Source organism: Homalodisca vitripennis, chromosome 2 (assembly GCF_021130785.1).
Source record: "Homalodisca vitripennis isolate AUS2020 chromosome 2, UT_GWSS_2.1, whole genome shotgun sequence".
Lineage (NCBI taxonomy): Eukaryota > Metazoa > Arthropoda > Insecta > Hemiptera > Cicadellidae > Homalodisca > Homalodisca vitripennis.
In genome coordinates, this window is record NC_060208.1 from 204,233,774 (window position 1) to 204,245,853 (window position 12,080).

The 12,080-nt window shown below is 34.3% G+C and overlaps 1 protein-coding gene across 1 annotated transcript in view; it reads right to left on the reverse strand.

Moving 5' to 3' along the window:
* LOC124355303 (peptide-N(4)-(N-acetyl-beta-glucosaminyl)asparagine amidase) overlaps positions 1–12,080 on the reverse strand; it is a 29,990-nt gene that overhangs the window by 2,287 nt on the left and 15,623 nt on the right. Inside the window, exons 3-8 of the mRNA XM_046806384.1 lie at positions 8,947–9,291; positions 7,506–7,688; positions 6,750–6,991; positions 4,294–4,528; positions 3,814–3,979; positions 1,790–1,948 (exon numbers count right to left, since the gene is read on the reverse strand). Of these exons, the coding sequence (XP_046662340.1) occupies positions 1,790–1,948; positions 3,814–3,979; positions 4,294–4,528; positions 6,750–6,991; positions 7,506–7,688; positions 8,947–9,291 (1,330 nt within the window). The remainder of the gene's footprint in view (positions 1–1,789; positions 1,949–3,813; positions 3,980–4,293; positions 4,529–6,749; positions 6,992–7,505; positions 7,689–8,946; positions 9,292–12,080) is intronic.

Genomic DNA, 12,080 nt, shown 5'->3' on the forward strand with positions numbered 1-12,080 from the left:
AGAAGTTCTTATTTAATTTCTTTGAACGTGGCACAACCATAAATTCTGCGAGTTATTGTGAAACCTTGCAAAAGTTAAAAAGAGCAATACAAAACAAACCCATAGGAAAGTTAACTTCAAACATTTTGTTTTTGCGCAACAAACCCTGACTACAGACGGCAAATCGGACTTGAGAAGTCCTGGATGCTTTTAAGTGGGAGGTGTTTTCACATCTGCCTCACAGTCCGGACCTTGCACCCAGCGACTACCACCTGTTTCCAGGAATGAAGACCGTTGTGATGCAGCAGCGCTTTGATGACGACATGGAACTGCGGGAAGGTGTGATTACCTGGTTGAAGTCTTAGATGGCAGAATTTTATAACGCTGGAATTTCAAAATTAGTTCACCGCTATGATAAATACCTAAATTTGTATGGTGACTATGATGAAAAATAGTATTTTAGTGTCACTTTCATATGTATGTATCTTTAATACAAATTTGTTGTACTTTGTTTTTTTTTATATCCAAACGTAATCTACTTCCTGGATAGTTATTGTATGCTGTAAGGTATACATGAAATATAAACAAATTATGAGGTTTAAAAATTAATGCTGTTATTAAAAAATAAAAATTATTTGAGTTTATACAATAACAATATATCACGAATAGTTATTTTACCAAAGATTATCATGTCTTGAAAAGGTTTTAATGTTGTTTATTATACTATAAAAAAACAGATCTCTATTTGAGTATATGAAACACATTTTATTTTATCTTCCACCTTGTTTATTTTATAACAATACAAATCAGACAAATCTGACTCAACAAATAATAATCTCACATCTTTGCTATACCTATCTACTTCTAAAATGCCCTGAAAATATCTTGTTGGGACATGTGAAATTGGTGCAAAATTATATAGTATAAAATGTGTGTCAGGTAAGATGTCCGAATATCAAAGAAAAAGTCTTAAAATATGAGCTCTAGAGGCAATTAAAAGCTGAGAATGTGAAACGTATACAGCTGACAACCTCTGTCCTGTTCATTTAACCAACAAGCTGAGATAAATTGTCAGATAGTTTAGAGACATTCAACAGTTCCATTAAAGGAATTGAAAGTAGCCTCTTAAGGGCTGCACCTCTTATCAAACCATCAAACAATATATTATTCAACAAACCGAACTTTGAAGCCTGTTTATAACACTGTACATTTTAGGCCTGTGCTATCTATCTAACACACGTCTTTCCGAAACACTTTTCTCTAAAGAATAAGAGTTGGACAACTTCGTCCGGAGACCCCACTTCGGCGACTGAATAATACTAAGTACAAAAAAACCCGTTTGTATTGTGGTTACTACCGCTCTGCCACGTTACCCCGCTTAAAGCGTACCACTCATTAGTGCCCAAGTCAGAAATGATCGGTCGCCCGATTTTAATTGTCCAATTCATTGTTAAGTTTTTATTTTGGGAAGGGGGCGGAGGCTTGCAACGGCACAGGAGTAGAACTAACCCTAGTGGAGGTAACCTTAGATCAACCGGCTTCAGAAGTAGCTCACGAACATATGTCGATCTTCATTCACAATTTTACGAGCCACATTGTGTAAAATACGATGTTTCGTGATTAATCAGTTCTTGATTCAAAAAGCTGTAAAATTATGTCTTGATTTTGTGAGTTCTTAGAGACGAGAACATTTCAAAAATAAAATGCCAGTTCTCAGAAAAATTCTTGGCTTATTCCCGGTCCATTAAATTCCCGGTTTCCCGGTCGGGTGGCCACCCTGTTTAATTATTACGTTCTTCAGTCAACTTACCATCACTGACCCGAACACACTTGTCCCCTGAACACAGCAGCCACAGAACTGTGCCGTTCTCGTAGGTAGTGGCCGGACATTGCACCTCAACATCACCCACCCGCAGTTCACTAGCAGTCAGGTCCACCTGCCACGAGATTCTGCCTTCTGTGCTGTTCTCTGTAACATTCAAAACATTATTTACTTATTTCTCTTACACAAACCCCGTTTCAGGATATAAACGTTGTCAAGTTGGTATGAACAGTTTGTAATATACAGATGTATCTTAACCCTTCACACGCCTCTAATAAATCCATTAACTTTCCTATAACGCCAAGACAAGTAAAACAATTAGTTTCTTTAAGGTCAAAGGTAATTTTTATTATAACAAAATTATAATTGGTAAAAGCAAATTAAAGTATAAAACACGGCACTTTACTTAAAATAATCGTATCTAGTGATCAATAAAAAAAGAACTATTTACAAAAGCGTTTATTTCAAATAAATTTTAATTTAATTGTAAAATTGCATGCATTTTACTTTTCAGTTTAATTAATTTTACTTTAAAACAAGATAAATATTTCAAACTAATCACAACACTACCACACGATGAAGAATAATAACGAGATACGTAGTAGACGCACATTCTTAACAACCGAGAAAGCAGTAATACACGCCACGGATATGTTTGGTTATGGCTCTGTAGGAGACACAGAACTGATGAGCAGGTGGTCGGAGTTAGACAAAGGGTGCTTGCCTTCCCCTGCCGCAGAGTAAAGGTCGTTTATAAATACCTTGGCAACTGCGATAAGCACAGAGTGTGCATTTGGCATTTCGAATGTCTTTTCGGAACTAAAAAACTCTCCAAGAGACATAATCTATAGTATCAGATATAACTGTATTTGTCGTTTTGGTCATTAAAGTCTACCTTTCTAATATATCCATCTACAGCGTAGGAAGGGTTAAGATTTTAACTAGTTTAAATATATTAATCCTAATGTATACATTATCAAGGTTATAAAACATTAAAATAAAATTATGTCACATAATATGATTGATATATATATATATATATATATATATATATATATATAAACTGCATATTTCATATAAAAAACAGTAATTTATATTATAACAAGTACAAGTTATGATATTTTGGTATGATAGCAACCACCTTTCTGCAAGCATCTCCTCGAGACTATAATAATATTGTCTGTAAGGTCGGTTTTGAATCTTTTTGTGTTTACTAAGCTTCTAAACGGCTGGGGAAGCTTTTGGAAAAATGTGTTCCTTATATAGCTTAGTTTAGTTATATAGCTTGCAATGTTGTATGGTGTGATTTTGAATAGTTACTTTTATAACAAGTGTTATACTGACGTTTCTAGTTTTTTATTCTAATAAATTATTGTCCAAATTATTAATGATTGTTTCACATATATAAATTGATGGAACTGTTAGCATTTTGTTGGTTTGAAAAAACAAGTACCTGGTATTCTATATGTGAGGTTAATGACAAGGTTCCATTCCCAAAGAGTTGATACATTACTGACTAAGATAGCATCTACTGTAATTCACAGATCATCTTGACCAAGCAAATCCATTGTACCCGATAATGAAATTTAAAGCAATCGTGTTCTAAAGAATAGTTTCTACAAATTACCTGCTGCAAGGTAAAATTGGAGAATTATGTGCCACACAATTTTTGAATAAATATACAATGAAACACTGTTATGTTTTCCCAAAGATACAACTCGTGCCATAGTTATAGGTGAAAAATTGTATAAGATAAGCGGACTGAGGCTTGACGTATTTTATTGTCTCTCAAATCACTGTTTTAGACATTTTAAAAACCATCTAAAACTTGGGAAATGTAAAACACGAATCTGCTGGGATTTACCACATTACTAATAATATTGTGTGATCGGCATTACGCAAATTGCAAATTGTGGTTTTGTCATACTTTGTATTTGTAAAGCTGTAGATAGTTAATTTATTTATTACTTAAAATTTAATAAAAATTTGTAACTTGTATATACATTACTGACCGGTACGACACAAGTAGACAGTCTTCCAGTCTTTCTCTTCTTTACGGAAAATATTGTCCGCAGCAAACGCTCTCGTTCTCCAGCCTCTCGCTCTCTCTTCAACCAGTCCTCGACTGTACATGTCTGTTCCTGTACAGTAAGTGATCACCATCTTCTTTTCTCTAACCTGTCACCACAAACAAATATTATGTGTTAACTATATTACTTTCACAACAATCAATAATCATCTTTATTTATAAAATTATACGTAAATAATTTATGAAATAATACGTCATTGATTTATGAAATTATAAGTAAATAATTTAGGAATTTTGAATAATAATTACGTTATACTGTTATTTTTAGTGTAGTAGTTTAATTATATTATTAATAATTACGTGCATACACGAAATCTGTTTTTTATCTGTTGCTTTATTATTAGTGTGTGCTTAATTACAGACACTAATTCTCGAGTGCCACTCATTGCTAAATAGCACTTACTTCCTCGGCTGTGGGAGTCCAGACGTAAGCCTTCTTTTCTTCCTGACCCAGAGAAGTCTCTGCCCCCGACTGCGCTAGTGAAGTTTCCGCCCGTGCCAGTCGCCAGGCTAGCGAACCCGACTGCCTCCCTTGCGTATCTCCCTCGGTATCAGAAGCCGGCAACATCAGCTGCACCAGCTCTACCAGGGTGCGCTTCGCTAGGGCTTTCCTCCTGGCAGATGACAAGTTGGCTTGCCTGCACAATACAGTGACATTGGACATTTACCCTCCTAATCCAGATATAATTGATTAGGAATAATATAGAAAATGTAAAAATTCCAAGAAAATTGTCAATTTTGAGAAACTACTACTATCAATGAATATTTAATCAATAAGATCCCTTTAATACAGACAATTTCCAAGGGAATGGTAAATCTCATGAAGGCTGAAGATGAGCTGATTTAAATAACTTACACTGGACACTTTCAGAGAGCTCGACAAACAGGTGATAACCTGATAACCTCTAAATAATTTCTTTTAGAGAGTAAACTAAGTCTATTTATGTCAGTGTCTACATTGTGTCTATCAGCACTAAAGCTGTCAAATGTCTTATACACAAGCACATTCAACTTTTGTAACTATTGTCGGCAATGATCAATGACCCTCTAAATCTTTGGTGACAGCCAAAAAAAATACAATGTCAAATTGTCAGTTCTGCTTTACTGCAGTACTTGAACAAATAATACTGACAGCAATACAGTACTGTTATTTACTAATTGATGGTGAATCAAATAATATTAACAATAATAAATTGAAACGCTATTAATATTTGTTATAATTTTATTTACTCCATTACTGTGTTCAAATTTTAAAATTATTCATTCTTAACTACAAAAAGAGACTGTATGCAAATATAAACAGTGTTTTCTAACAGAAAAGTGAATAATTAGTCAGGTGACACGACAAAAACATATACATGTGGAATCCAAGAGGCATAGAAAATTATGGTATGATTTTCTACTTTTGATGTCGAAGCAGCACAACATTATCATTACAGAATGAGAATAAACAAATTAGAGGAGCCAAAGAACATGCTATCGGAAATAGTTGTCCTGTGCCTAACTAAGTGTAATGGAGAAGAAAACTATATTGGCATGCCATGATGATGCCATTATAGAGCGTAGCATGATTTTTTTATGAATGAGAAAGCAGAATAGGCTAATAAATAGTGATTTCATATAGCTTCACACAGACAATAGTGTTCTCTCATTGATATATTGTTTGTTCCAGTTCTTCCTCAACTATTGCAGGGTTATAACCGGCTTGAATGAACACTAACAAGTCAGTCACTGAAGGCTGAAGTCAGAGTTATCAATGGCAACAACAACCCTATCCTGTTCTGAATTTTTATTCTGACATTTCACACTAAATGATCATTCTCTGAGACAGAGCCAGACTAAATGACTGATTATGTTTTGTGCTATGGTAGTACTGGGGACCATCTAAAGGCCATGTCACACTGCCATGGCGTCGCGTCCGTCCATCCATAGTATGAACGTCCGCGTATGCCGCGACGGTCTCGAATCCCGTCAAACTACCAGACACACGTCCGCGTCCGCGGCCAATGCCACGTCTTTCTAGGAGTTGCTTATGCATTTCAACTACTTTGAATTTGTTTAGTTATACACTGATAGTGGAATTAATAGTTTGTTATAGCTCTTATAAGATGTACTTGAAAGGATTATTTTGTAATTTTTGTGTTGGTGTTTTCAGTTTTGTAATAAGTCTTTATGTTTTTAAAATAAGGCCTATTTAATTTTGTTATAGATCAAACATAATATGAAAAATAACAAATAAAATGATTGCATATAAACATGAAATCAGAGTATTCATTAACCCTAGAAACTGGCGATCATTTCATCCTGGAGTGTCGGGCTGTTTTAGAGCTTCGCGCAAGGGTTTTTTAAACAAATTATTAAAAATATAAAATAAAAGGAGTAGGCAGTGGCAAGAGCGCGCGGTGCCCCGGTGAGGGGGTTGGGGAAGTGCTTTATGCGCATGCGCGAGCCTTCGTAGCATCGCCGACGTCGGCCAAGGATCGCTCCAGCCGCATAGCGCAGCAGACGGTGGCCGACGCGACGAACGTTGCGCCACGTCGGTTATGTCAGTGTGACTTGTCCTATTTGACAACATGGTTAGCGATTATTTTAAAAATCCATCCGCAGATGGACGGACGCGACGCCACGGCAGTGTGACATGGCCTTTATACAGGCCCTACAGGCATTCACACCTGTAAGCCAACCTGAATGGTACATTCGCTGATTGTCAATCATACGGACTACCTGGATCTCATCAACATTGCAAATTTCCTCTTGCGCTAAATTCTACCGTTATCAGATACACTACTTTTGAATGCAGCATTGTAACAACTGGTGCGACTACAAGGAGTTATGTTTCGTAATATCTGCACCCCCAACCTGAGATGGTTGAGCTCCTCTATGGTTCGCACCAGCTGCTGTTCGGTGCACAGTCTTCTGCGAGGCAGCAGCGTCAAGTGGTTGGCCGAGTAGCGCCAAGTAACGTCTTGCACGTCCTCACACGAGAAACCGATAACGTAGCTCAGTCTCTTCTTCCACCCCTTCTCGTAGAGCAATGGCTTGTCCAGGGCACACTCGCACGGGTCGCAGTGCACCCAACGCCCTTCTGATTTGAAATACACCTGCAAAAGAGATTAGGGATTAAACAACCCTGATCCTATGAGCACACAAAAATTATGAAAAGCATACCAATTTTTCTCACTTTGGCAGACTCTTCTAACTTAGGATAAACCTTATTAATAATTTACATACATAAAGTTTTATAAAATTAATAACCTTTGGTGTTGTGAAGAAGTGATGGCTCAAAATATGCATATGTGAATTAGTTTGAAAGTGTTGCTTCCTTTATATGAATGATCTTATAGTACAATTGAAAAACAATATTTTTAACATTGTAAACTGATTTTCAAAATGCAATATACTTTTTTGCGGTTAGTTCTTTGTCGCTTTCATCGCAATTTTGCAAGAGCTTTTCTCAACCGCGTCGCATTTTCTCTGCTCGTTTCGCAAAGTGCGACAAATGTGATGCGATCGTAACTTAAACCCTGATTGTTGAGTGGTCTCAAATAGTCATTGAGGTACAGCAAACTCACTCAACTTTAAGAACTACTAAAGGTTGAAACGGATGAACTGTACCTCAGTCCAGGCATGATCACTCTCATCGAAGACCAACCGAGCTTCCCAGTTGAGAGCTCGTACAACTGCAGTGAAAGCATTGGCCCATTCACCACACCGACCTTTCCTTGTCTCCAACAGTGTTTTGGCTTCATTGTATCTCGGAAATGTAAGTCTAGCTGAGCACTTTCCACACTTGTATACCTAAAACATGTGAAACTCATTTTATTCAACAAGGAAACACATTAATATTTTCAGAAAATTTAATATAATCCTATGCACTCGAAGGCAGTATTTATAATTTGTCCTTGGAGCTCATATGGCCAACTCTACTGGCCGCCGCCATTTTGTCGGAAGCGCGGACTAATTTTTGCTGTAATGTTATCTCAGCTCGTAATGTCCAGCTGTACTGGCCAAGATATAATTCAAAACTCGTAAGGCCAGCACCACTGGCCACTAAACATAGCAGTTATTTTCTAATATTCTCTTTGCTTTATAATGAATGGTGAGTGCTGAAACCTATCGAGCAGCTTTATTATTTATTTTAAAGTAATTTTAAGTAAAACAGTACATTTTAAATTAGCCTACAATTCTTCTCTAAACATTGACTGTGCAAATAAGACGAATGACGCTTAGTGGGCTTATATACTGAAGTGATAGAATGAATAGAAACCTAGAAAGTTTTACTAGAAGACGTTGTGCTAACTATTCTTGACTACAAATAGGTATGTATTTTTAAAAGTTTTATTTCGTATAAAAATGTAAAGACTGAGAAAAATTTAAAACAGTTCATGTCTGAGTATAAAATAATTGTTAAAGCCTACTTTATAACATATCTTTGTTAACAATAAATAAATAAGAGTTAAATTTCCCAAATGTATGTTTCTCTTTGTATTAGAAAGTTTCATTAAAAATACTTTTTTCATTTCTTCTTTAAACATTTAAATTACTATACTGTACAAATAATGTGGAGGAAATTGAAAAATAATTCCGATCTGGGGAGGCAAACAACAAATATGGCTACCGAGCTGTCAATGAAAGTAGCGCGACTATCAGTGGCTACGACAAAACTAACACGAGCTCTCTGCAACCTTGATGTGGCCAGTGCTTCTGGCCTTTCGAGTGCAAACCTTCTATGAAATTAAAAGTAACCTGTACCAGCCTAGATTTTATAGTGACAGTACCAAATTCTGTGTGTTTAAACACTGTACTTGCGACTATGACCATATGATTACAATAGGGTTAAGTTTTGAATATCTTAGTTTAGCAGTAACTGAACAGTTTAAGAAATTATCCAACAGTTTGTTTTTACTTGCAAAACTGTATATTCAAAGTTTAGAGCAATATACATATTTATTGGCTATAAGATGTCATTCATTGTACAATGTATATTTGTCAGGTAAAGGATATTTTGATTTCTAGTAAATCTAAACCAGTAAAACTCAACAGGAATGAAACTAACCTCAACGCGAATTGACTCTATCAAGGTAGTACTTGTTTCGACAAAACTGGTATCACAGTCGCACTGAGTGCACTTGGGAGAGTTGACCCACTCAAAGAAGTCATTCTTGAACCAACACATTAATTCAGTAAAGAACAACGTCTCTTGTAGACTGTCCTCATTGATCGGCTGCCCACTCTTGAGCGCATGCTGCTGATGCTGGCGCATGCGACGCTCTACTCGCTCGTTGATTTCAATGAGTGGTAACACAGACAACGCTTTCCGCTTGGTATCTTCTTTCTCGTACTGCAACACCATCGTAGAGTGTTGCCGCAGCTTCTCCAGGAACTGGTTTTGGGTCTGTGTCTGTAAAAATATTTATTTTGTGAAAGGGTAATGGGGGAAAAAAACATTAATCACAATTATAAGCACTAAAAATAATTAAACTTTATGTTCAAAGTTTTAATGCCTGCTCTAATTTAGGCAATTAATTTATTTTATAAATATTCTTCTTAATCAAATGATTAAAGCACACAATTAATTTGTATCAGTATTGGAAAAATAGCAAACTCTTACACGTTTTCCTACATTTGCTTTTTGTGGTGATGACATTTGCTTGTGAATGTTAGTGATCTGTATTTTTTAGTTTTTCAATTAAATGAACATTGAAAAACAAAATATAAAAATGTTAACAAAACCTAATTTTTTTACTAAAACATTTAGTTACAAAGTAAAAGGTATACTTAAAACCAAACTTATGGGACTGTCCAATATTATTTTTTAGTCTGTTTATTACTTGGTTCAGGTCACACACCAAAATTGAAAAACGTTCAGTAGGTTTGCATTATGTAGATTCATTTTACACGTAAAAGGCCCAATAACATATACCTCACAATTTTAAAATTACAGTATACAAAATTGTATTAAAAAAATGAAGACTACACAGTTTATATTTTTTAATCTAATATCGATAAGTAAATATTCTACCATATAGTACTGTAATACAAATATAAGATTAATTACAGATTCGGATATTGTATTACTTCATTGGTACTTTCCGCCTTGTGAAGTACACTTTGCTCAAATCTTTTTTACAAATGTTGATAGAATTTTTCAACTATTATTAAGTTTTGTTTAAAGCTTGTATGGACATAAATTTGTAAAATAGATAAATAGCTGAAAATATGGTTTAGTTATCAATATTCACTAACCAATCCATACATATTTAATTTATGACTAATATCTCCACTGTAAAACCTAAAGTAGCCCATAAAAAAGCTAAAAAAACCACCTCTCCAAAATAGGATTTTACATTTTACATTACTAACTCAGATGGGAATAACATATCAAAGGATACAAAATATTTATACTGGTTAAACAACTCTCATTGGGTTACTTAATATGGGTGACTCAATCTTTTACTCAAACTCAAAAAATACATTATTGTTTGCCAGTTATAAATTGCATAACTGCATAGTCAAAGTCAAAGTCAAAAAATCTTTATTCGTTTTAGTTACAATAATGTAACATTTGAATAGTGTCAGTTTAAACTAGCTAAAAACTAATATAAAATAAGCCTATAATAAAACTAAAATAAAACTACCTGATTTACAAATCAAAATATTCATCTAATGAATATAAAGCCTTGTCTATCAAGTATGCCTTAAGCTCTTTCTTTTAAATATTTTATGTTCTGTTTCTTGTTTGATAGCAAGTGGAATGGATTTAAGAAATTTGGATCCAATGTATGTTGGTTTTTTTGTGTAAAAATTTAGCCTATAGTGAGGTATTAAAATATCATTTTTATTACGTGTATTATACAAATGAATTACGTTGGTCATACCAGTATTTAAGTTTTTAATTTTAGAACGCATAATTGTATCCATTATATATTGACCGTAGACAATTAAAATTTTGAATTCCTTAAAATATTCTTTCACAGAATCATTTATTTTTAGTCCTAACATAATTCTCAGAGATTTTTTCTGTATCCGGAGAATTTCATCAAGATTTGATTTTTTCGTAGCACCATACAAACAGAGGCCATATGCAATATAAGAGTGTATATAAGAGAAATAGATTGTCCTCAATGTATCAGTGCTACAGATAAAAGACATCTTCGTGGAAGACTTATGCGGGAAAGCATAAATTCCCGAGTTTAATTTTGCAATCAACAATTGTACGTGTTGATCCCAATTGAGATTTTCATCAATAGTCAGACCTAAGAATTTGGTACTCTGATTTTTTGTTACTAGTTGGTTATTTACTATGATCATTGGCTCAATTATTTCCTTTTTTTGTTGGGTTTTAAAAGATATATAATTTGTTTTATTTATATTTAATTTTAAATTGTTTTCATTTAAAAAAGAATTAATGTTATTCAATTCCAAATATGAAAGCCTCTCTATCTCATCTACTGAATTAGATGATAGTTTGAGGTTTGCATCATCTGCATATAAACACAGGTTTTCCTGGGGAATGTGTTTTAAGCTAAGGTGCATATCTTTCAAGTAACACAAGAATAGCAATGGTTCTAAAATTGAACCTTGCGGAACTCCAAAAACTATTTTTTTAAGTTTGGAGGATACTCTCGAGATTTTATTTGGTAAGGATATCGAAGGAATTTCTACATATTGAAATCTATTATTAAGGTAAGATTGAAAACCATTTTAAATTTGTTGAATTTATTCCTAAACAATTTAAATTTCTTAGTTTAAATTGAGTGGTCTACGCTATCGAAAAGCCTTTGAAAAGGTCCATAAAAATACCTAGTGCATGTTTCTCCCTTTATTCAACAGAATCTAATTATCGACTCTAAATATTGAACTGCAGCACTTATTGTCGATCTACCAGTACGGAATCCATGCTGGTTATCATCTTAAATAGATTATGTTCCTCTAAAAAAAAAAACGCCATTAGCTGAGAGTGGAACGATTCTTTCATAAATTTTTTGATGGTGAGGGAAGTAGAGATACTGGACGGTAATTTTGACATTTTTCTTTTTTGTCATCTTTTTTATGTGATCGGTAAAAGTTTTGGCTACTTTTTTTAATTTATCAGGAAAGATGCCATAGATATAAATGGACGAAAATACTAAATGTGCTAGTATTTCTAACAGATGTTTTCTAGCAGATTTTAAAAGTATAACTGGTATT